The 27,255-nt window shown below is 38.9% G+C and overlaps 1 protein-coding gene across 1 annotated transcript; it reads left to right on the top strand.

The window, feature by feature from the left end:
- The first annotated feature begins 1,503 nt into the window (after positions 1 to 1,503).
- On the top strand, positions 1,504 to 26,601 carry LOC120402052 (WD repeat and coiled-coil-containing protein-like). Its single transcript, XM_039532403.1, has 3 exons — positions 1,504 to 3,426; positions 18,832 to 18,952; positions 25,616 to 26,601. Exons 1-3 carry the CDS (start codon positions 1,504 to 1,506, stop codon positions 25,780 to 25,782), a joined length of 2,211 nt encoding a protein of 736 aa, XP_039388337.1. The 3' UTR covers positions 25,783 to 26,601.
- The last annotated feature ends 654 nt before the right edge of the window (positions 26,602 to 27,255 follow it).

Genomic DNA, 27,255 nt, shown 5'->3' with positions numbered 1-27,255 from the left:
GAGATGAAGTGTGCTCCTCCAACTTGTGTATTTCAGCTGAAAGTTTTTTTAATTTTCATTGAGGGCATCTATGCCGTTCATCACTTCAGACTTCTCCTCAATAATGCTGACAGGCTTTTGATTTTAAATGCAATCTGCACATAATAAACCAGAAGAAGCCAATAGTAGTGCAATGTATAGGAATAGGGTAGTGTTCCTTGAAATATAAAATATAAAACATGCTGAACACCACCAAAGGGCTCACCAGCTTACAGTCTGTGAGCCCTTTGGTGGTGCTCGCCATGTTTGATATTTTTAGAAGTTGCCAGAAACCAGCCAGAGCTGCAGGTTGTATATAGCTAGGCCTTTCGATGATCACAGTTATTTGGAACCCAACTGGGCTTTCTTCATATCACTATTGTTGTGTAAAGAGCAAAAGATACAACAAGTGCATCAGTCAGAGCAATCGCAACGAGGAGATCCCAGCCAAAAGACACTCAGTGGAACAGGTTGCAAAAGAGAAAAAGACCCAGATTATAAAGTCAGAAGTCACCACTGGGTCTGAACTCCTGTTTAACACATGCCATAGGACATCACTGAATTAATTCCTGTTCAAACTAGAGAATATCTTTTAGAAAAATATCCATCTTGATTTAAAAATTGCCCAGGATGGAGAAGCCACAACCTGTCCTTTTCGGCTTGTACTGTAGGCTCACAAGAGGAGGGCACAGATATGCAGAAATGAACACGTGGGAGACCAAAAGGGAAGTGACATAAATGAGAAGCCGGGGAATCTGATCCAGAGAAACAAGCACTAATTAGATCAGGTGCTCTGGCTTCTAGTTTATGTTGCTTATCTTTTTGTCTCCCACTCTCGCACATTTCATATAACCAGTGAGTATGATTGTTCTCTCCTATTTCCCCTTCTCCACCCCCTTAGGAATCTTTGAAACGTGCTGCATATCAGAGATTGGAATCTGGCCCTTACTCTTAATGGATATGTTTAAATCTTACTTTTTCCTTCAAAGCCTGTCCGTAAAGAAGTGTCAGGTCATTATTTCGTGCTGTAGCTTAATGCCAAGGCTTAGCAGCATAGGCTCTCTCTCCTCCATTCATTGAAGAAGCCCTTCATTCACTGAAGGTCAAGGTATTAGAGTGTTATTTTTAAATATGCTCCCAGCATTTAAGAGTTAAAAATAGGCTACGGAGAAAATGTCTGTGAGGCATACAGTAATTAGCTAAACCTTGTTAGACATCACATGAAGATTATAACTCCTCCCAGGAAAAAGCATAGTAAAAGCAGCTTTCACCTGGATTTATACTTAGCAGAGCAGCTGTAGAGTCACAGTGTGAAGGAGTTTGCATTTCAGGCTCCTTGCTTATTAGAAAAAAAAATGAGCTTGATTCACCTACCGGGAAACAACTCAACAGCCGAGGGACTCATTTTCCTTATCAAGATGCTCAAATGAATCCTGTGGATTTTTTACCTTGGAACAATCACCTCTAGGGAGGACGTTTAAAAGGATGGAGTTGGGAAAGGCAAAACTTCTAAGAACTGGCCTTAATGCCTTGTATCAGGCCATACATCCTGTGCATGGAATGGCCTGGACGGATGGGAAGCAAGTGGCACTGACTGCTTTACATTTTCATCATGGAGAACTCAGGTTTGGTGACTCAAGTGTAATTGGTCAGTTTGAACATGTCCATGGACTTTACTGGGGCTCATGTAGTGCTGCAGACACACCAGCTCTGCTTGCTGTTCAGCATAAAAAACATGTCACTGTTTGGCAGCTGAGCTATAACATTTTGGAAAAGAAAAAGCTCCTGGTTTCTCAGACTTGTGAAATGGGTGAGCCATTCCCAATGCTTCCCCAGGGCTGTGTGTGGCATCCCAAGAAGGATATTTTGGCTGTGCTTACTAAACGGGACGCCTCAGTTTTACACGCTGTTCGTTCTGATAACTCCAGGGTTAAGGCGGATATCAAAAGCAGTGGTCTCATCCACTGTGCTTGCTGGACTAAAGATGGTAATCGCTTAGTGGTTGCTATAGGCAGTGCCCTTCATTCCTACATATGGGATGACGCTCAGAAAGCTTTAAATGCTTGCTTCTTTTGCCCAATATTTGATGTGGGTGGTTATATCTGTGCTATAGAAGCTACTTTAGATTTCCAAATTGCTGTAGCCACAGAGCTTCCATTAGATAAGATCTGCGGCTTAAATGCAGGCATTACTTTTGATGTGCCATCTGGTACTGAAACAGGTTCTTTAACTTCACAGTCTACTCTGGCACTTGGGGATGAGGAATACTCCATGGACCTAAGAAGAAAATCAATAGATTCAGAAAAATCAGTGGCTGTTGATTCAGTAGCTTCTTCTTCATCAGGTCCGGTGGATTTGACCCATATCCTTGCAAACCATCGGAGATCTGATCCCAGTCCTCTCATTCCTCTGAGACGCAAGGACTATGTCCCAGGAAGCAATCAAGACTCTTCATACCTGATCTTGGTGACTTTTGAGAGAAAGGTAACGACCACCCGAAAAGTCAGCATTCCAGGCATTCTGGTCCCTGATATAATAGCTTTTGACCCTAGAGCTCAGATTGTGGCAGTAGCTTCCAATACTTGTAACATTGTGTTGGTTTATTCGGTAACCTCTTCCTGCATGCCCAATATTCAACAAATCCAATTGGAGAAAAGTGAAAGACCGAAGGGTTTGTGCTTCTTGACAGATAAACTCTTGTTGATTTTGATTGGAAAGCAGAAATTCACTGACCCTGCTCTCATTCCATCTTCAAGTTCAGAAAGGTACATTATTCGTTTAATGATCAAAGAATTAATATTTGAAGAAGATTTTTCAGCACCGTCAGATGCCACCCAGAATCTGCTTTCTAATTTTGAATCCTCCATAAATACTCTTGGAAAACGGAAGTTCTTTGAAAATCTTGCTATGGAAGATCAACCCTTGAGCAGGGAGCTGTTAATACCAGGTAGCACTATAATTCAATCCCCTAGTGGCAGGAGAAGACTTATAGAAGAAGTGAAGAGTCCCAGTTATGAACGAAGCTCATCATCAAGTGTGAGTGACCTTGATGAAAAAAGGGTCTCAGGTGACCCATCCATTGCTTTGGAAACGTTGGATGCTGAGCCAATTAATCGGTCAGTGGCCCTCTTTGGACTTGGTACACCAACCAGGTTTTCCAACAGACCAGCTTCTCCTAAAGTGCAGCTGGATGTGTTTCAAGAAATTTCTGTTTCTCCTAAAAATAACAACTGGCCAAGTGAAAAAGGAACAAGTCACATATCCAGGAATCTGGAAAGACTGTGTGGCAGCTTCACTGACTTACAGCTGCACCTTTCTGAACTAACGGACGCCACTAAAAATGGAAAGAGGTTATCTCTAGCATACCCACCTTTTCAGGAGCCACCTTTTGTCCACATCACTTATCAGGTAATTTTTTTATTAATTTAACATTTTTATCAGGTAGCTTTTTAAAAATTCTCTTTTTAAACATTTTATTTTAAAGCAAGCGGATGCATTTTAAATTTCACAGTCCAATTAGCAGATTTCATCAGAGCTTGACATTCAACGTGATTCAGAGTTGTGAAATAACTTGCCATTGAAACAATCACTTGCATTTCTGCAACCAGTTGGTGGAATTTTATAGGAGATTCTGCATTAGAAATCAGGGTCTTTTCTTCTTTCATTGGTCAGCTGTAACCACCACTGAGGCTAATTGGAGTTGCATGCGTAGATCAAAAAGGAGCACGGAGCATTAACTATCACTGTACAAAAGGGTTTTGGTTTGTTTCGGTGTAGAAATGGGCCCACAAACACTCCCACTGGATGTGACAGCTACTCCCACCAACAAGCCTATGAAGTTCAGATCTGGTTCTGATCCAAAGTTTGCAGCTAGCCAGTGTCTCTGATGGGCTGAAACAAAACTTCAGAGCTAGACTTCTGCAAAGTTCAGATGGGAAAGAGCTGACCTTTGCAACTTGGCCCATTTCTAGGTTAGTTTTTCACTGACAATCTTTACACATCAGGACAGTTTAATTTTTTTTTAAAATATTACTGGTCTAACTTGGTTTTTTAAAAGATGTGTATGTACCTAACTGCTAATTATTTTATTAACTAATAAGTAATATACCAAACCATCAAGTCATTATCCAGCCCTTATTCAGACAAAACTTCCATTGATTTCAATGAGAGTTTTAACCGAGGAAGGACTTCAATTTTTGGCCCATTATTAATTAATTATTATTATTATTGAGACACCCTTCAGATTAGTATAATAGGAAACTAGATACATTTATTTGCATATCTTGTAGCTTCTGAAAATACTTTAGGATCCTTTGGTGTGGAAGGCATTATGGAAATATAAGATATTAATTTTTTATTATGCAGTGGTATTAAAATTATAGATCTCTGGGTCAAATCTGATTCTCAGATGTGCGCCAGTGGTTTCCTGTTACACTAATGACAGCCATATGCACATCCAAGGAGAGAATCTTCCTCTACACATCCTGTAAGGAAGTGATTACTTGATTCAAACATCATTCATAACATTTTAGAAATTGCTTCCTTGCCATTTTGGAGTATTAGTGTGTTGGCACTCTAGGTGAAAGCAAAGTGTTTGATCTCGTTTAGTCAATAATTTAACTTGAATATATTGCATAAACTCCAATATAAAAAGAAAAAATACTAGTTTAAATATTTTAGTGTTATATTCACCCAAAAGTAAGCTCCTGTGCCTTACAGTGAATTGAAGCTCTTTTGCCTTCTGAACATTTACTATTTCATTGTCTTGCAAGAAGCCCCTTCTTTTGGGTTAGAATTAGTGGTGCCAATTCTTTTCCAAATGGAAGTTTAGGCTATGGGATCTAGCACCGGCGTAAGATTTGAATTACAAAGTAAGTGCTTGATTGCACAGACCTATTTTTGCACAAGTCGTAAGAAATATGTTTGCTTTTCTTTTAAACCAAAGTGAATTTGGTGCTGGTAGAACGATGCCAGCCTGACCCCACTGGAGAATGAATTTCTTTGTTTATGAAAAGAACAGGTTTTCTTAACTCATCCAAAGACAGCACCATATTAAACTAATTCAGAAAAAGAGCCACTCAATGAGTGTTTGCAGTGTTGTAGCCATGTTAGTCCCAGGATATGAGAGAGACAAAGGTTGGTGAGGTAATATCTTCTATCAGAAGTTGGGCCAACAAAAGATATTACCCTCACCCACCTTGTCTCTCCAGCTTAATGAATAGGTTTCTTCCACATTTAGGTGTTCTTTGAAGGTCTCTCATCTAAGTACTGACCTAGTCTAACCCTTTTTAGCTTCTGAGATGTAGCAGGAGCACAGTATGAGGTCAAAGATAATGAAAAAGAGATTGATGGCAAAGAGACGTCCAGACAGACAGAGATATATTTTGCCTCAGAGACAGCCAATCATTTTCTCAGAAAATAAATGTTTTGATTAGTTTGGATTCAGACATCTGAGTCTTGTTCCTGCTTCACGAGTTGATTAGTGCTCTCTGAGCTCAGAGACCAGCTGAGCCATGGAGTTACAGCCAGGCGCTGTGTTCATAGGGAAAAAGGCTCAGGAAATGGCCTTACTGCCTTATGTATAAATACCTTTCTGTGGTAAACATTCTAAATATAGGTAACGCTGCAGTACTGTAATACTGTTATTTGTAAGCTCGTCATTGCAAGGTCTGTATCTTTGTATGGGTTTGTACAACACTCATCACAATGTGGGCCCAATCCTGACTGAGGCAGGCATCCAGGCAGTCCTGTATTATAAAATACATAAATTAATAACTACAACACACTATAACAATAGGGCTACTTAAAAACATAAAAGTAAGGTTTGAATCATTATAAGGAAAAAACAGCAGTAATTAATGACCAATTATGAACTTTATTCTGTGACAATGTTAATATACACCAAACTATTGAGAAAACTATGGTCTAAGATAAATCTGACTCTAAATTATTTAACAATTTCCATTTCTCTCCATAGTAAGTTCCAAAAATGGTATTTGTTTCAGTAATGCTATACTAACTGTAAGGAGGAGTCTATGTTCTTTACAGATTTGCCATGACAATACTAACTGTAATTTCTGAGAAACTTATGTCTATTCAGTAGTCCCTGGGCTTATTTCCTATGTAAATTACAGACACTGGCGAGAGCCATGATCACCAGGGATCCTAGAAATCCACTTGCCTTGGAAAAATGTGGAATTTGCAATTTTACAGAGAATCTTTAGTTTTTACATTTTGTGGGGGAAAAAAACCATATACAGTGAAACACCAATTATCTAATCTAATTGGGACCAGGGCCAGAATTGATCATCAAAAATGTGGATAATTAGGAGAATGGACAGGGCTTGGACTGTCAGCCCCGTGCAGTGGGACTTCAGCTGTCAACTTAAAAATTGTAAATATGTCAATAACATGTGTTCAACTGATACCTACATATATTGTGGCTAGGGAAACTAAAGTTAAGCATTTCATTTTAACTGCAGACAAATGCGGATTTTTATGGTTTTTTTATTAGGGAATTTTGGGTTTTTTTATCACTGAAAAGTGCGATCCCTGATCACCACTCAAACTTTGGAGCTGTCACAACTGTAGCTTGTGTAATTGCATTCAGCTATAGAGGTGATGTCATCATTCACCTTGAACAGCATATATTTAGGCTTGGAACTATTAGATTTTTATCAGTAAATGCTGGTAAACATAAATTTCACTGTACACATACAGACAAAAAATATTTCCATTGATAATAATCAAAATGTACAGACAGACAAAGTAAGAAAAATGCAGCTTGTGAACTTATTAGAGTTTCATTTATGGATATTTACTTTGTATATTTTGACACAATATTGACAATTTGTGTTTTAACAGCTATAAAGCTTTAATTTTTCAAATCTCAACATCTACTGTCATTAAATAATTGTTGTCTGACCATCAATTGTCTTGTCTGACCCCTCCCCATAATTTCCTGCAACTGTGAAAATGTAAATTGATAAAAATATTTTAAAACCTTTAGAACAAGCATCAATATTATCTGTCAAAAGTACAAAAAATAAAAATCTAATTCTGCCAAGCCTTCATATGTTATTGCAGCTGCATCATGTAGAGATGAATGGTTTTGTGAGTATTGTGGGAGGGCAGGCAGAGAGACTCAGTAACAGGTTTTTATTAAATAAGTAACAAAAGAGTAAGTAAAATAAGTAAAATATGTGGTATAGATTTGTTTCTGAGAGTGCTTTTTGCAACAAGATATTTTATCACTCAGTTTCTCTCTAGAAAAAAAGAACAAATAATTAGCCCCCTTTAGAAACTAATTACAGTAGGAAATTGGACCATCAGGATTCCAGGTGACTGCCATTTAGGCAAACCTCACTAACAGGGATAAGATTCATCTGCTGTAATTTGAAGAATACTGTTAAGCTCACATTTTGTTCACAAGCAGTATTGTGTCAGAAATCGCATCACTGACAGGGTATATCACTTAAACAGAAAACCAAATGTATTTTGGATTATTAGCTATCATGATTTCCCACTTAACACCACTGATAGTGTATAGAATTCAATTTAAGCACCCTTCAGACACTGTACATGTACACTGACCTGATCAATTATAAAATAAATAGAAAAGCAGGGTTGTACAGTAAGTTATGAGACGAGTATAGGGTATTCCAGGTAGATGGGAACAACAACAACAAAACCTGGGACACGATCATACACAATAGTGGGAAGGCAAGGGCAGAGGATCAACAGGAGACCAAGGTTAGAGGATTAAAGTGAATGAGCTAAGGAACAGGTATTCAGTATTAGGTGAGAGAGATTGGCAGTAGTAAATTAATCTCTTTATTGGTAATCAAGTCTCATGGCACCCAAATTTCCATCTCCATCAACTCTAAAGGCATGATCCTGAAAGATGTTCCGGTTGGAAGGGGTATGTGAGGTGCTGAGTACCATCAACTCCTAATGCAGTCAGTGCATATATCTCACTAGAAGAACTCAGCACCTTGACATATAGGATACCAAGCTGTCTATATTTCTGTCTTGATTTTTAGATCCGAGCTACACAATAATAACTCTATTCATGAATACCTCAGAGACTATTAATGAATACATACATTAATGAAGACTTTCTTTTGGGTAAGATGGCCCTCTTTTGCTCCCAAGTTTCTGATTCAGCTATCGCTTTCCTTAACTCAGGCCTTCACTTTGCTTCCAAAGCAAGAAATCTCAGAGTCATCTTTAACCTCCAACGTTACTTTACTTTCCACATCTCCCTTGTCTGTATTTCTGCTTATCACCAGTTTCAGAACATTATCAGAATTTGTCCTTACCACGTCCTCTCTGCTTTTGCTTACATCCTTATCCAAGCATTAATCACCTCCTATCTTGACTACTGCAGTTCCATTTTTTATGCTCTTCCTAAATCTCTTCCCTCTAAACTTCAGGCTGCCTGACTAGTCTGTCACTCCAGGAAGCAGAGTCAGATCACCTTTATCTTCCATCATTTTCATGGCTTCCTTTCTATTCCTCAATACAATTCAAAACTGCCTTCCTGATTATTGAAATGGTTCATGGATTTACTACAGCTGAAAGAAATGGAGGAAGATACTAGGCTGTGGGTAGATCGGGGAGAATGAAGCACATTTTTTGCCTTAAAAAAAAAAGGATGTTTTCTGCATTACATAGCTTGTTTCCATAGAAACAGATTTGCCACTCTTAGTGACACTAACAAGTATGTACACATGAGATGCCCCATGGACTTTAATGGGATCATTGGTGGAATAAGGCACTATTCAAGGTGAGTGAGTATCACAATCTGGTCCATAGGTAGTAAGCTGGGCTACCCACAACTGTGAGTGGACAGTGGACTCTGATTTGCACCACTATCTCATCTGTAGCTGGACTTAAATTCATAGAGATGATCTTTGTACCAAGGTGAATGAATGCGGGTGGTACAGGAGGATGTACAAGATTAAAATTAAGCAAAAGAGTTAAGAAGAGGAAAGGATAGAGTTGAAGATATTGGCAGACTGATGGGTGGGGATAAAATATGTTGTTTACTTATAGTACAAACAGATTGTATAAAACATCTAATCCAAGGGCTTTTAAAAACCTATTTGCTCTTTGCTTTAGTAAACAATTTTCCACCCATAAATATACTAGTTCACATGTTACAAATAGATAGCATGGACTTGACCATGGTAGCCTCCCAGCCATGGACTGGAAAACAGTTACTGCTAGGGCATTTCAAGCCCTCATCTGGAAATGACCTTAGAATTTTCATATATTTAGCACACCACTTTTCTTCAATTTTCTTACAAGATTTCTTGAGGTTTGATTGTATTCATACTTTAATATCTGGTTATGATCTCTCACTTCATTTGCAGTTTTGAATAATGTTATATTTTGAATAATAAAGTCAGTAACCTGACTAACCTGCACTTTTTGAAACAAGAAAGAATTTGAGATAATAGTTTTTCCTTAAGACCTCATAAGGTTTGGTGAAAGAAACTCATGAATGGAAGAGACAAATATGACTCAGAAAATAAAGATTCTTATTGTGATAGGAACACACCCTGTCACTGAATGGGGGAAGACAGTAGCAAAGAATGATCATTAACCATAGAATCATAGAATTGTAGGACTGGAAGAGACCTCGAGAGGTCATCTAGTCCAGTCCCCTGCACTCATGGCAGGAATACGTATTATCTAGACCAGTGATTCTCAAACAAACCGGCCTGGCCCACCAGGGGCTTTCCCTGAACAAGTGGCGGCCCTAGTTTGAGAACCACTGATCTAGACCATCCCTGACAGGTGTTTGTCTAACCTGCTCTTAAAAATCTCCAATGATTGAGAGTCCACAACCTCCCTGGGCAATTTATTCCAGTGCTTGACCATCCTGACAGGAAATTTTACCTAATGTCCAACCTAAACCACCCTTGCTGCAATTTAAGCCTATTGCTTCTTCTCCCATCCTCAGAGGTTAAGGAGAACAATTTTCCTCCCTCCTCCTTATAACAACATTGTAGTACTTGAAAACTGTTATCAAGTCCCCTCTCAGTCTTCTTTTCTCCAGATTAAACAAACCCAATTTTTTTAATCTTCCCTCTTAGGTCATGTTTTCTAGACCTTGAATCATTTTTGTTGCTCTTCTCTGGACGTTCTCTAATCTGTCCACATCTTTCCTTAAATGTGGCGCCCAGAACTGAACACAATATTCCAGTTGAGGCCTAATCAGTGTAGAGCAGAGCGGAAGAATGACTTCTCATGTCTTGCTTAGAACACTCCTGCTAATACATCCCAGAATGATGTTTGCATGTTTTGCAAGTGTTACACTGTTGACTCATATTTAGCTTGTGATCCACTATGACCCCCAGATCCCTTTCTGCAGTACTCCTTCCTAGGCAGTCATTTCCTATTTTGTATGTGTGCAACTGATAGTTCCTTCCTAAATTTAGTACTTTGCATTTGGTCTTTATTGAATTTCATCCTACTTACTTCAGACTATTTTTCCAGTTTGTCAAGATCATTTTCAATTTTAATCCTATACTCCAAAGCACTTGCAACCTCTCCCAGCTTGGTATCGTCCATAAAATGTATAAGTGTATTCTGAATGCCATTATCTAAATCATTTATGACGGTAATGAACAGAACCGGACCCAGAGTTGATCCCTGTGGGACCCCACTCAATATGCCCTTCCCGCCTGACTGTGAACCACTGATAACTACTCTCTGAGGATGGGTTTCCAACCAGTTATGCACCCATTTTATAGTAGTTCCATCTAGGTTGTATTTCCCTAGTTTGTTTATGACAAGGTCATGCAAGACAGTATAAAAAGCCTAAAGTCAAAATTAGGGCTGTCGATTAATCACAGTTAACTCACGTGATTAATTTTAAAAAATTAATCGGGATTAAAAAAATTAATTGGTATTAATTGCACTGTTAAACAATAGAATACCAATTGAAAATTATTAAATATTTTTGGATGCTTTTTTACATTTTCAAATATATTGATTTCAATTACAACACAGAATACAAAGTGCATGGCGTTCATTTTATATTATTATTTTTATTACAAATATTTGCACTGTAAAAATGATAAACAAATAATACTTGATAAACAATAATAAAATGTCAGGTATCAGAGGGGTAGCCATGTTAGTCTGTATCCACAAAAGAACAAGGAGGCCGGTGGCACCTTAAAGACTAACAGATTTATTTGGGCATAAGTGTTCGTGGGTAAAAAAAACCCACTTCTTCAAATACATGGAATGAAGATGCATCTGAAGAGGTGGGTTTTTACCCATGAAAGCTTATGCCCAAATAAATCTGTTAGTCTTTAATGATAAAAATGATAATTGAAATACTTTTCAATTCAAATCATACAAATACCATAATGCAATATCTTTATCATGAAAGTGCAACTTACAAATGTAGATTTTTTTTTGGTTACATAACTGCACTCAAAAAACCACAACAATGTAAAACTTTAGAGCCTTCAAGCCCATGCTGTCCTACTTCTTGTTCAGCCAATCGCTAAGACAAACAAGTTTGTTTACATTTACGGGACATAATGCTGCCTGCTTCTTATTTACAATGTCACCTTAAAGTGAGAACAGGCATTTACATGGCACTTTTGTAGCCAGCATTGCAAGGAATTTACGTGCCAGATAAGCTAAACATTCGTATACCCCTTCATGCTTCAGACACCATTCCTGAGGACATGCTTCCAGGCTGATGACGTTAATTTAAAACAATGCGTTAATTAAATTTGTGATTGCACTCCTTGGGGAAGAATTATATGTCTCCTGCTCTGTTTTACCCGCATTCTGCCATATATTTCATGTTATAGCAGTCGCGGATGATGACCCAGCACACGTTGTTCATTTTAAGAACACTTTCACTTCAGATTTGACAAAATGCAAAGAAGGCATGAATGTGAGTGAATCTGAAGTGCCTTCTAAAATCTGAGAGGGATGAGGTGTTGAGCGTGCTTTCAGAAGTCTTAAAAGAGCAACACTCCGATGCGGAAACTACAGAACCCGAACCACCAAAAGAGAAAAACAACCTTCTGCTGGTGGCATCCGACTCAGATAATGAAAATGAACATGCGTTGGTCTGCACTGCTTTGGATCGTTATCAAGCAGAACCCGTTGTCGGCATGGACGTCTTTCCTCTGGAAGGGTGGTTGAAGCATGAAGGGACATATGAATCTTTAGCGCATCTGGCACATAAATATCTTCCGATGCCGGCTACAACTGTACCATGCAAACACCTGTTGTCACTTTCAGGTAACATTGTAAACAAGAAGCGGGCAGCATTATCTCCTGCAAATGTAAACAAACATGTTTGTCTCAGCGATTGGCTGAACAAGAAGTAGGACTGAGTGGACATGCAGGCTCTAAAATTTTTAATTGTTTTATTTTTTAGTGTAGTTTTTTTTGTACATAACTGTACATTTGTAAATTCAACTTTCATGATAAAGAGATTGCACTACATTATTTGTATTAGATGAATTGAAAAATACTATTTCTTTTGTTTTTTTACTGTGCAAATATTTTTAATAAAAAATAATAATATAAAGTGAGCACTGTACACTTTGTATTCTTTGTGGTAATTGAAATCAATATATTTGAAAATGTAGAAAACATCCAAAAATATTTAAATAAATGGTATTCTATTATTGTTTAACAGTGAAATTAATCGTGATTAATTTTTTTAATTGGTTGACACCCCTAGTCAAGATATATCACATCTACCATAGTATAAATGTAGTATTTCAGCTTTTTCCTATCACGTACATTACAAATGTATCTGTTCAGGAAGGCTCAGTGAAGCAGAACCCAGGACTGCAGTAGAAAACCTTTAGTTGCTGAGTTTCTGGAAAGCTGCCAAGAAAGGGAGAAGAATAAGGTAGAATAACAATAGCTCTTTCGGAGGTGGCAGGCAAATTAGTGTTGCCAACTCGTGCGATTTTATTGTGAGTCTCGCACTATTTAATGTTTTACTTAAAGCTTCAGTTCATTGAGGGATGTGGTTACATGAGATTCTCAGCTTTCATTTAAAAAAAAAAGTTTTCTAGCCCTCCAGGTTGCAGAGAAATGCTTGAACATGTGACTTGAGGGTACCCTAAAGGTTCAAAAACAAAAAGAAAAAACATCCAATCCATTTTTTTTAAATCTTGTGATCTTTAAGGCAGCTTTGTGATTTTTGGGTCCTGACTCAGGAGTTTGGAAAGTTTGGGTTGGCAATACTGAGACTGCCTGGCTGCAAGCTATGTGATCCTTTTACAAAGCTGTAAAATCTGGTGACGGTTAAGCTGCGGCAGATGAGGGAAAGGCTTGCTCATGTTGCCAGATTCTTGTTGAGGGAGAGCTGGAACTGGATACATTAAAGGAAGTTGGCCAAAAGAAGCCTGGGCAGATAATATCCACTTGAGTATCTGGAAATATTTGTCACTTCTGTATACATATCCCCTTAGTCCTCCAATAAACTTTGTTTATGGATAAAGCAGTTTACAGTAAAGACTTTGAAACTGAAAACTACAAGCCCTTTTAGCCCCTTAGAGAGAGCAATACATCAGAATCAGAGATACAGCTTCTAGGAACAGACAGTGAAACTTGATGGAGTTGGAGGAAGAAGGATCTTGGGGTTAAAGCACAAGGGTGGGAGGCATGAGATCTTGCTTCTATTCTCTACACTGCCACAAATTACCTGTATGGGCTTCAGTAAATCACTTAATTTCTCTGTGCCTTGGTTTCATCATCTATAAAATAGGAATAATAATCAACTATCTCTCAAGAATGTTATGAGGCTAAATTGATTAATGTATGTAAAGCATTATGTGTTCCTCAAAGAAAAGGTGCATTATTGTTACTTAAACTAAAAGATAAATCAGAAGAGGCTGAAATAATTTGGAGCAATTAAAAACAGAGGAAGCCCATGATCTAACAGAATTCTTCAACAGTCAGACATAAAATGTAACAGAGATTAATTTATCTCTATAAACAGGAGAAGTGCCTGACCACTGGAGAGAGACTAATGTAACACTAATGTTTAAAAGCAATGAAAAGAAAAAAAAAGCTGTGAAACTAAAGATCTGGATTTCTGAAATCTGCACAAGGAAAATATGTAAAATCATAGGTAGGAACAAGATAAAGGATCTTGGACAGAACAGACTGGTCTAAGACAGTCCATGTGGTTTTATAAAGAGTAGGTCATACTATAAAATTGTGATTCACTTCTTGGGGGAGGCTACAATAAGAGCTGGCAGGATTAAGCAAAAAATATAATGCACCAAATTCATCCCTAACATAACAATACTAATTATAATCAACTGATTTGTAGTCAATTGAGATGGAGCTGGGATGAATTAGTCTTGATCATTCTTGACTTGAAGATAACTGGTATGAAGAAATGGGCCTGCACTACATCCAAAACCCTTCAAATTCCATGAAGGATCACGTTTGGGTCAGAATTTTTCAGCTCCGTCCCATCATTGTTTATAAGTTATTGATGCAAGAGCAAATCAGACAATGGTTTTTTTGTTTCTACCAGTATTCAGGCAAAATGTGGCAGTGTTTGGAGCGTACAGGCTCATAAGAACAAAAAAAAATGGCTTTTGTGCACAAATATCTGTTCTGCATATATAAATATCAATTTTTGACTGCAAATGCAAAGGTCTGCAGGGACACTCATTATACCCATTGCTGAAAATTAAGTCTCTTGAACCCTGTGTATAAATCTAAGTGCAATATAGTATTACTAAAAAGAAAAGCAAGAACTTGAGGGGAACTAAAATGACCAGGGAATAAATTATGGCTACAAACAAAGATTAAAGAAATTACCAGTGGTTTAAGATCAGAAAGGAAAAGACTGAAAGGGGACTTATTTGAAGTATTTCAAATTACTTGGATTTTTTTCTTCCAGTCATTACACAATAACAAATGGCTAATTATTTTTAGCATGGGGACAAGAGTACAAATATCTGCAGGGATTTTTTTTTTAATTTAGAGAAATTTGTACAGAGCCTATCCTAATAGGACCTCTCAGAGCAACCATAATACACAAATTAAATAATATTAAGCTACTCATCTGCATGAGTTATTCAAAATAGAATGGGGAAAAGGTAATTTCACAGAAGTTCAGTGGCACTGTGATGGTATTTATAACTCAGTGTGGTTACGTGAAAACCAGGAGGATTTAATGTGCTGCAATGAAAGAAAAGAGACTACGTGGTTTAGGAAGGGTTTAAAATGCTGCGGAGTAAAGAGCACGTGGCTGCAGAAAAACTGTTTGAGATGTGAACAGAATTAAAAGCAGCAAGAGAGCTTGAATAGAAACTAAGAATTGAGCATTAAAGGAGATTAGGAGACATTTATTTAAGCCAAAGGTTAATTAACATGTGGAACAGATTACTCAGTACAGAAATAGAAGATGCAGCTGTGAACTGATTTTAAAAAAAGTTTGACATCAAGAAGAAATATCAAAGGATACAAAGTGCAAACACTAACTAGAGCAGAACCCAAATTAGGTTTAGGGTAGATGGTGTCTCTTCTTTCTGTTCTAAAATGTTACAGTGCTGCAGTTGGTTTCATGCTGAATACACAAAAGGAAGAGTTGGAGGAGGAAGAGGTCAACAGCATAGTAATTAAATTAGAAGATTATGTTAAATTGGGAGGTGTTGCAAACACAAGTGATGCCAGAGGAATAAAATAGGTTCTAAAGAAATGGAAAATAAGGGCAGGAATAAAGTGAGCTTCAAAGTAGAAAAATACAGTAGTATGTTTTAGGGGGAAATAATCCAAACCATAGATATTTAATAATGGGAGAGAGTCACTTGAAAAGCAGCAGAGTCCTGTGGCACCTTATAGACTAACAGACGTATTGGAGCATGAGCTTTCGTGGGTGAGTACCCACTTCGTCGGATGCAAATTGAAAAGCAGTAATGCTGAGATTTGTCTCTGGATAATAGTGGACAGCAAATTATATATAAGCACATCTATCAGTTACATAGCTGCTTAGACTTTACAATCATCTGGTGTTCCTCATGCTGTGGTCTTGTGGACTTGGGCTTGGATCCATAGAGGTATTTAGGCTCCTAATTTCTATTGACTTTGATGAAAGTTGGGAGCCTAAATATCTCTGTGGATCTGGACCAAAATGGGTGGCATCAGTAGGAACAGAATTCAGAGGCCTCAGTCCTTAGTCCAGCTAAAGTCCAACCAACACAGCACCAAAGAGGAGGACAAGGTTGGCTGGATGCCATCTTTATACTCCCCCATTGGCTGGTTTGGCTCCCAGTATAAGTTCCACCCCTCCTTAGAAAGCTATACCAGACATGCCAAGACAGATTCCCCAGTGCCAAAAAATTAAAAATTCTGCACCAAAAAACAAAAATTCTGTGCACACAATATTTTAAAATTCTGCAAAATTCTGCAAATGTTATTTGTCAAATAAATGTGGAGGCTCCAGCCTGGCATTGGGGAGCACAGGCCACTGGCTGCACAGAGGTAGGAGATCACTGTGCAGCTCCCCCACCAGGACACGTATTCAGCAGTGAGGCTACACCCAACCCTGACACAGCACAAGGACCGGGCCTGCCCCAGAAACATCCCATGGCTCTTCCTCTCCCTACCAGCTGCACCAGGTATGAGGCAGGCTCAACAAGGCAGGATCCAAGTGTTGAGGGGTTTAGTGTGTGGGGATCCAAGTGAAGGGGGAATCTGGATGCACAGGGGTTTGTTGGGGGGGGTTCTGGGTGCAACGGTAATGGGACTCTGCAGGGGGGTCCAAATGAAAGTGGTTGGGGCTCAGTGTGGGGGGGTCTGGGTGTGTGGGGATAGAACTTTGCAGGGTCTGGGCGTGGGGAGCTCAGTGGGGGGTCCAGATGCTGGGAGAGTGGCACTCAGTGGGGTAGGAATTCAGGTTCAGCTGGTTGGGGCTCGGTGGGGTGGGGAGCCGGGTGGCTTATTGGGGTGGTCCAGGTGCAGGAGGAGTGGGGCTTATAGAAGGAGTTTTGAGTGAGGGGACTGTGGGGCTCTGTGGGAAGGTCTGGGTATGAATGGGTCTGGAAGCACAGGGGTTGGGTGGATGGGGGAGCAGCTCCCTGTATAGGGATCCCTTCCCTTGCATCTCAGGAGCGATGGATGCAGGAAGGGGAGGGGCGAGGGAGTTTGCAGAACTTCCTGAAGCTGGGGGAGAAATCTGGGAGTGGGTCTGACCTGGCCCCAGATGCTGTGCATTGGAAGAGGAAGTCCCATCCTCCCCAGCTCTGAGCCCAGCATAGGATAGGATCCACCAGCTGGGTCTTCCCCAGTTCTGCCCCCTGTCCCATAGTGATTTACCTCTCTGATGGCTGCTCTGGGCACCTGAAACATACTGCTGGGGAAGGGTCGCATGACTACTCTTGTGGCTTCCCTTTGCTTCCCTGTCAGAAAGTCATTTTTCTGTGAGGAAGCAAAGAAATCTGCGTGGGACATAAATTCTGTGCATGTGCAGTAGCGCTGAATTCCCCCAGGAGTAGTTAAATTTGCAAGGCATTATGGCATCAAAGAAGCTGGTGCAGTTTTGAGCTGCACGTTGTAGCCAATGATTTTAGTTTCGTATTCATTTATTGTGTGATGTTATGATTAATCAATTTGTTATGTTACATATATTCATTGTATGTTAATTAGAGTTAATTTGTAGGATTATAAAAGTATAAGATTGATCAGTATTTAGAGGAACTCAGTAAGTAAGGAAGGAACCAAGTAGACATGAGTAAGACAAGCTGAAACACAAGACCCGTAGGTTGAGGCCTGCAAGACTTTAGCTTAGCTATTTTAGGCGTTGGAGACAAGAAACAGTGACATAAGTGATCAAGAAATAACCCGATGCCGTAAGAGTATGGGGAAAGAGGGTCCAACTGGTAAAATTGCACAAAATTACTCAGAAGATCAATATTAGATCATAAAAATACTGTAAAGGCGCATCTGTCTCAGACACATGTGCTAAACCACAGGATACAGGTTGTGCATCAATGCTAATGAGAACAAAGGGAACTTACACAGCCTATAGAAAATTGGGGTCCCTTAAGTTTCCAGGGGACACTGACCAATAAGAGAAAAGAGGGTGGACACTTTTATGGACACACGCAGAATGTAGGTGTAGACAGAATCATATTATAAATAGAGGATGCCCAGAATGGGAAAACTGAGCTCTCCCTGGGAGACTCCAGCAGGAACCATCCCTCTACTGATGACCAAGCCATGAGAGACCCATCAGACCCTTGCACTGTTGTTAAGAATGTGAGTATAACTATATTTGTAACTTGTGCATAGGTCTCTATAGAATTTCTATATGCTTGGGTAATCATAACTTAAAACTTTTAAAATAGACTAGACTTTGTACTGGTGGATGTACGTGTGGTCACTACTCTTGGTCTTTATGTGTTCCTAGAGAATCTAACTTTGAAACAAACAGCAGAGATGACTTTCACTCTGTTAAGCTTGAAACTGTAGCTGCCAGAGCTGAACCTACAGTGATTTAATACCATGTTATAAAATTCACTTTAAATCAAATAAAAGGCTACAACCTGCAGACATGACTCTAAGGAGCCAGGAGCCAAATGAGTTCCTCTCTTCTTGGGCCTGGTGAGACAGAACCTGTAATACTGCAGTTAAATATGGGTGCCTTATTCCCATAAATATATAGATATATTGTTGGGAGTAAAGAGAAGATGAAAACCCAAAATGATAAAGGAGCTGTAGGGCCTGATTCTTGAAGTAAAAAGTGGCTAGTATTCTAACATGACCTTTTCTTTTACCTGTATGTGTCCACAGAAGTATTTCTCAAATGGAGCTGTTGCTGAGGAAACAAGAACTGTTCTCCTTTGTGATGGCAAGATCCATCTGAATTTAGTCCAGCAGCTTTTTGATTTACCCATTATTGAAATGAAACATGGTACGTTTTGTATATTTCTGGTGGCTGGGTTACAGATGACATTTTCAATATCAAAGTTGTACTTGGAAACATATATAGGTATTTCGACATTTTTCCCAATAAGCCCTTGTTTTTCTTGTCTGAAACATGGCAGAATGTAGTAGTCCTGGCTTGAAGTAGTAATAACAAACACCAAACACCTGGTTTCCATCATCAGCACGCCACTATAAAAATTGTTCTACTACCTCTGTCAGAACATCTCCCAAAATTACTTAAATGTTAGGGATAATTGCATAGCTGCCTGTGACAGAGTGCTGGGCAATAGCACCTAAGCCAGCACTCTGGTCACTGCAGATCTAATTAATTACCCCAGAGAAGACCTCATTAAGAAGAGTTGTGCCTAACTTATTGGCTGGGGAGAACTAAGAGGCTAATTAGGCTGTTAGGCAAATGGTACAAAAGGCACAGGAAGGCAGTGGGATGGAAGGAAGCAGATTGGGGGAGGGAGAGAGAGAGATTGAGATTGAGATTGAGATTGCTCTTCCCTGCTTACCTCAGGAGCTGAAGACTCCCTAGGACAGTAGGTGTAAGTAAGGCGAATAAGGGTGGTGGAAAGCAATATTGTAAATTATAAATATTGTAAATTGCATGGAGTGTTTTACCAGCAAAAATGTCTTTGAACTGTTTGTGGACTTGAGCGGAGGCAAGATAGAGTAAGAAGGCAATGACAGAACAAGTAGTAATGGTCTCAAGTTGCAGTGTGGGAGGTTTAGGTTGGATAGTAGGAAAAAAATTTCACTAGGAGGGTGGTAAAGCACTGGAATCTGCTTCCTTAGAGGTTTTTAAGGTCAGGCTTGACAAAGCCCTGGCTGGGATGATTTAGTTGGGGATTGGTCCTGCTTTGAGCAGGGGGTTGGACTAGATGACCTCCTGAGGTCCCTTCCAACCCTGATAGTCTATGATTCTATGAAGAGCAAGTGTGCCGTGCCATGCTGCCCCCTAACCAGAGCAATCAGTTAGATTCCTCTGTGGAGGGAGACAGAGAAAATAATCAGGACACAAAGTTCTTTGTAAACGGGGATGCTTCCTTTTAAAGCCTTTTGGCATCTTTATCCCTTTCCACAAACATGCCACGTACCTGATGATACGAGGGACTGGGGAAGGGGGGATCATTCCTAGGATATTACACTTTTTATGTCTGGAAATTCTTGGGATTAGTGTAATCTAAAATTAGCACAGGAGCCTAGTGTTCTAATCTGCCAAACTTCTCTTTCCCTTCCACTCTCTGAGTGGCTTCCCTCCCTAAGGGACACCCAACAATAAATTCCTACCTCCCAGCCCAGTTGCCACCAACAAATAAAAATATTCCTCATAATTAGAGCTGGGTGGGAGATGATTTTCCTGTCCCATGAAAATTTTCAACATTTCAAAAATGTTCAGAGAGCAAAAGCAATCCTGGCCCCAATAGCCTAGTGGTTAGGGCACTCACCTGGGATGAGGGAAACCTAGGTTTAAATCCCTGCTCTGAATCAGATACTTGATCTTGGCTCTCCCATATCTACCAGGCTATTGGCTATTCTGGGATAGGATTCTCTCTCATTTTGACCAAAACCTCCATTCTGTACCCAAGAAACCTTCCTGACTATGTAATACGCTATGATTGGCAGTTTACAGCTAAACAGAGACCAGCAGAGGGATGGCATGAGTGCTGTCAGGGAGGACAGACTTATGTAGCAAAATCTGCACAGCACCTGCTTACACCGGGCCTGATTCATCCTGGTGCTGATGCTGAGACCAGTGCAAACACTGAGAATGGTGTCTCCCTGACACTGGGGATCCCTGAAACTGGTTTGGTCTTGGGCTGCTTTAACTTGTACCCTAGCTGCAGTGGTCTCTCTGGGTAGCTCTAGCAGCCAAGCATGGGTGGGACATAAGACATCTCTCCCTTTATCAGCATACCTTTTACCCTGGAGGTGGCTGCAGGTGGTGGAATAGAGCCAGCCATGCCAACTGTTCACCTACTGAGGAGGCCCTCTATGGAATTGGTATTTTCAGAGAGATCCCTTTGCAGCAACACAAAGTGGCTTTAACATGGGGAGGAGGGGATGAATTCCCATCTTTGGCCAGTTCTTGAGTTTAAGAGCACCAAACTCACCTGTTTAATTAAAAAAAACGGTGAGATTATTATGAAAATGAACAAGAAAGCCTCTTTTCAGCCTATAGAAAGGCTGATAGTTTAGTTAACATCGGCACTCTTCATTTTGATGCCCCAGGTTTTACAGAAGACAAATGCCACAACACAGAAGCACCTCCAGATGTCTCTTCTGTCCAGTGTGCTGTTACACTCTTCAAAAAAGGAGTCTGTTTGTAAAGAGCAAAGAGAATTGTTGAACCAAGAATCCCTCTCAAACCATGCAAAATTTACCAGATTCAGAGCAGAGGGATTTATGTGATTCTTCAATCAATTGAAGAATTGACCGGGGGTCGGGGGAGGTTGCACTCATTGAGTTTTCCTTTGAATTTGGGATTTGGGTGAGCTGCAAAGCTCAAAGTATAATCCATCAAAATTGCTGAGTTTCACCTTGTTTTGCATTGAAACCCTGTAAAACCACAAGTTTTGCATAGTTTTGACACAAAACCATGAGATGGCCTGGGCACAAGCAACATGTTTGTGAACATTAGCAGACTGTACCACAAATGTGGGGTGACTTTCCAGTTTGCAACAAAGCATACTGAAGGGTTAACAAAAATGTTACTCAGCTCCATCCCATCCTCTAATGCCACATAATTAGATGGGACACTTTGACAAATGTCCTTAGTTTGCAGCAATGGTTTCCAAATTTTTTTCTTTTGAATTAACATTTTGAAATGCTAACTGCAACAGTGGGCCAAATTCGTACTGATGCAAACCCACTAAAATGAATGGAATTGCATCAGGAATGAACTTAACCTTGCCCTGAATGCTTTAAAGTCCAGTAGCATAATGCCATTACCCTCGCTAAATATAGCCTGTCACATACAGTATTGGTAACAGCACATATTTGGAGGTCTCAGTCTTCTGCAGGTCATCTGTAATAATTATGCAAGGTAAAAGGGTATTTTTAACATTACTTTTGGCACCACCCTATCTCTAAGTAACAAAACATTTTGTGAGATATAATATAACACAAGTGTTAACTTACTGCAATTGTGATTTTTCAAACTTTCAGATGAATAGGGATAAAAACTCACAAGAGAATAATAAAAAAGCAGGTTTTATCAGTTTGGCTGATAATGCAGTTCTGTTGGTTTGTGTGGCAGCATTTCCAATTACAGCCCTCTAGTTTATGGACTCCAAAGTCTGTCCAGAATTAGAAAGAAGGTATTAACAGAAAAAGATTAAAGGTTCATGATTGGGAATGACAATCTCCTTATGACGTTATAGGTGACATGACAACATGAAATAGTGAAGCAGCTTGTGAAAGTGCTTAGTTAATAACATAAAGAGAGGAGATTTCACTTTGCCAAATAAACAATGTTGCAACTGAAAAAAAACACACACACACACAGCATATTAGGGTTTTTATACTTCCTTTTTCCATAGTCTTTTTCATTTTGTGTAGAAAAGTAAAATTTATAAGAACTATCAAAATATACACAATGAAACATAACCTACTTTCCTATATATCAAATGATGCTATTCAAGGTCCTCTATTCCATAATTACAGGACAAGTAGGCCTTATCAGTAATACAGCACACACAGGTTCCCAGAGTCAGTGCTGTCAGTGCTCTTTCTTCTGAAATGTCCAACTGAATAAAACAAAGGATATACCGACAAAGTGTTATATATGTGTATGTTATGTCCTAGGATAACATAATAGGTAGCCCATTAGGGAAAAGACCCACTAGCAGTAAACATACACAGTAGATATTGCTTTATTTTAAAAGGTGACTTACAAAGGAAAGAAAATGGGTTTGTATTATTTTATGCGTCTATATGCTGTATGAAGCAAACCTGAATGGTTTTGATTTTCTTTATTTCTTCTTTTTTTTCTGCCTTTTTTTTTTAAACATTAGAAATTCAGATCTGTCTACCCTATATTTTCCTGAGAATCTGTGGACAACTGGAGAAGTAGTAGGTTTATGATATCAGAAATATTATACAAGTGAAACCTAATTACTTGAGCGGGAAAGTGATTTTTATTCAGTCTGTTTAAAAATCCTGTTGTTGTTATTGTTATCACCTATTTAATACAAATGCCCGAGAACCACTTGGGAGAAAAGACATCTTTGTCAGAAATTCAACAACCCACCTCTTCAACTGAGGAGTAAGAAAGCTCAAAATCCACATTTCTGAGACCTCTAACAAGTCATCCCACAAACCCACTAAGAACAAGACTTGATATTCCTGATATTTCTAAGGTAAAAACCAAGCAATAATAAAAATCAGACGTATGAAAATGGGATCCTTTCAAGATCTCTTTATATCATAATTAAGGCTGTGAAGCAATTGAAAAAATTAATCGTGATTAATCGTGCAATTAATCGCACTGTTAACAATAATAGAATACCATTTATTTTAATACTTTTGGATGTTTTCTACATTTTCAAATATATTGATTTCAATTACAACACAGAATACAAAGTGTACAATGCTCACTTTATATTTATTTTTATTACAAGTATATGCACTGTAAAAAAACAAAAGAAATCGCATTTTTCAATTCACCTAATACAAGTACTGTAGTACAATCTCGTTATCATGAAAGTTGAAACTTACAAATGTACAGTTATGTACAAAAAAACCTGCATTCAAAATTAAAACAAAGTCCACTCAGTCCTACTTCTTGTTCAGCCAGTAGCTCAGACAAACGTGTTTGTTTACATTTGCAGGAAATAATGTCCACTGCTTATTTACAATGTCACCTGAAAGTGAGAACAGGCATTCTCATGGGACCGTTGTAGCCAGCGTCGCAGGATATTTACCAGCCAGATGTGCTAAAGATTGATATGTCCTTTCATGCTTCAACCACCATTCCAGGGGACATGCGTCCATGCTGATGACGGTTCTGCTCAATAACAATCCGAGCAGTGCAGACAGACGCACGTTCATTTTCATTATCTGAGTTAGATGCCACCAGCAGATTTTCTTTCTTGGTGGTTCAGGTTCTGTAGTTTCCGCATCGGAGTGTTGCTCTTTTAAGACTTCTAAAAGCATGCTCAACACCTCATCCCTCTCAGATTTTGGAAGGCACTTCAGATTTTTAAATCTTGGGTTGAGTGCTGTAGCTATCTTTAGAAATCTCACATTGGTACCTTCTTTGCGTTTTGTCAAATCTGCAATGAAAGTGTCCTTAAAATGAACATGTGAGACTGCTATAACATGAAATATATGGCAGAATGCAGGTCAAACAGAGCAGGGGACATGCAATTCCCACCCCCACCCCCAAAGGAGTTCAGTCACAAATTTAATTAATGCATTATTTTTTTAATGAGTGTTATCAGCATGGAAGCACATCCTCTGGAATGGTGGCTAAAGCATGAAGGGGCATACGGATATTTAGTATATCTGGCACACAAATACCTTGCAATGCCAGCTACAAAAGTGCCATGCAAATGCCTCTTCTCACTTTTAGCTGACATTGTAAATAAGAAGAGGGCAGCATTATCTCCTGTAAATGTAAACAAACTTATTTGTTATAGCAATTGGCTGAACAAGAAGTAGGACAGAGTGGACTTGTAGGCGCTGAAGTTTTACATTGTTTTGTTTTTGAGTGCAGTTATATAACAAAAAATCTACATTTGTAAGTTGCACTTTCACGACAAAGATTGTACTACAGTACTTATATGAGGTGAATTGAAAAATACTATTTCTTTTATCATTTTTACAGTGCAAATATTGTAATAAAAAATAATATGCACTTTGATTTCCAATTACAACACAGAATATAATATGTATGAAAATGTAGAAAACGTTCAAAATATTTAATACATATCAATTGGTATACTATTGTTTAACAGTGTGATTAAAACTGTGATTAATCATGATTAATTTTTTAAATCGCGATTAATTTTTTTGAGTTAATCATGGGAGTTAACTGTGATTAATCGACAGCCCTAATCATAATTAGGAGTGGGGAAAAGTACAAAGTCATTTTTTTCTTCTGCATGTCACCTGAATTTAGAGCTGCTGAAGAAGTGCTGGGTTGAAAGCCCTGGAGATGGAAGTTTCTATTTATCCCCAAAATAAATATAGCACAGGTAGTTTCTTAATAATTTATTTTAATTTTTGTCATTCTTTCATCATCTGGGAGGAGGGAATGAGCAGATGGATGAGCAGAAGTAGATGACATTGGAGCACAGGTTAGTTGTGGAAGGCTAGACAAAAAGGTTTTGAGGAGGAAAGTGGGGGTGCTTACGGGACATCCACATTAACAAAAACTGAATTTGTTTTTCACTATCACTGAGCAGGATTAGTAAAAATGCCAGAGCCCTTTGTACACTAGGACTTCCATTAATGTTACCATTGGGGAAGCTTCACTTACAGTGGATTGCCAGATATGAATTTTGCTAGTATAGGCAAGGTTTTAATGCTGAGGAAAAGGACGGCTAATGTGCTGGACTACATATTTTAAAATGTGATTGTATATTGTATGTAATTACATCAGTACATTTATTTTCTTTAATGCTCAATTTCTTTATAGGTTCTTCTTGGATTGTTCTCACTGCAGACAGCGAAGGCTTTGTTCCATTAATGTTCAAAGCAAAGCAAGAGATAATCATAAGGGATGGAAGTGACAGTTCAGAAGTCTGTGGAAGTCACTCCTGCAAAAACAGCATGTCTATACAACCACCAAGCAGTGTGACATAATTTCAGGATGAAGAATGTGAGTGCTCTTCTGTTATGAGACAATAAAAAAGACATTCTGCAGTATCAAACTGCATGACTAGAAAACTGTCTCCCATATATTCAGTGCGTTGAAACTGTAATACATGTGGCATAGTTCCACAGTAGTTAGATCCTATCTGGGCTTCCATGGTCCCTTCTGCAGGATCAGCTCTAGATTCATGTCTGTTTCATCTGACACTCATAAGGCTTGTAGCAGGTTTTGAGCAGTGGGTGGTACTTTAATTCTGTTCAAGATATTCTTGGAGTGGCAAGTTAAAATCATGTGATGAAAATAATGGCTAAATATCAAGAGTGGGTGGGGCAACTCAGCAGTAACAGGTACACCTTTTCCACTAAAAGCTGATGTTACTGAAGGAAGTTTTTTTAAGTTCATTTCTGTTTATTAACATACACAGAAAGCAATCACTTTTTTTAACTTGGCAAGAGTTTGCTGCTCCAGTGGCTCCTAGGGAAACTTGCAGCATTTTGGAGAAATACATGATTTTTATGTGAAGACTCATGACTGTTAAAAGAGCTATGTCAGTATCTCATCTGCCATGAGGATTTGTATAGCGGAACCTAGGAAAACAACTATTTAGCATGCAATAAAGGGGGGAAAAAAGGTGAAGCAAGGATCAAAGACATTTGAAGACACTACATAATACAGGCACACCCTGGGAGCAGATGGACAGATTTGTGGGAGCTCAAACTATAATGATTATGAGGATGAGAGAAGGAACAACAAAGGAATTGAATAAACTCTCACTGTTTTTCCAGGAGGTAGGGAGGGAAGGGCAAAGTGTTACAGTCCATCCTGTGTATGGCTCCTGCTTCTCCTACTGGGTATACACTGACAGAAAGTATGGAGAGGCATACCTGTTTCATCCTTTGCGCTAAAGGAATGAAGGATGAATTTTTATGTAATCTTTTTCCAACACATTTTAGTCCTTAAGTTTGTTATAAACATTTATCTTCAGTCTGAATTTTTGTCTCTGAATATCTCTGCAAAGTGTTTTCCCTGCACCTTGGGAATCCTGGTAACATTGTTTATATAGCAGACATATGGTAAAATCTATGTGATAAATCGCATTTATCATACAACTCATTTCACCTGCACTCTCCCCATAAATGAATCTCCTCCTGGGACTTAATCTAACTTTCCACAGTACTGAGCAATAAAAGACATGTTTCTTTCTATTCCCCCAAAGTGTGGGATTTCTCTTCCAAAATTACATAGGCCCATTGCTCAAGATGGGCAATAATCAGTCTTCTACCAATGAAAGGTTTAAGGTTCAATATCACATATCAGGGCCAGCAATGGAAGCTTTAAACCATCAGTTTAAAGCAAGAATTTCTCTACCCCTTTCCCAGTGGCATATGGCTAATACTGGTAGGTCACAAGATCTTGGACCTTAAAATCCCAGCATTGCTAGGGGAAAAAAGTATGTAAAAATA

Source organism: Mauremys reevesii, linkage group 3 (genome assembly GCF_016161935.1).
Source record: "Mauremys reevesii isolate NIE-2019 linkage group 3, ASM1616193v1, whole genome shotgun sequence".
Lineage (NCBI taxonomy): Eukaryota > Metazoa > Chordata > Testudines > Geoemydidae > Mauremys > Mauremys reevesii.
The sequence above is the reverse complement of the archived record's forward strand: the minus strand, read 5'-3'. Positions and strand labels throughout refer to the sequence as shown.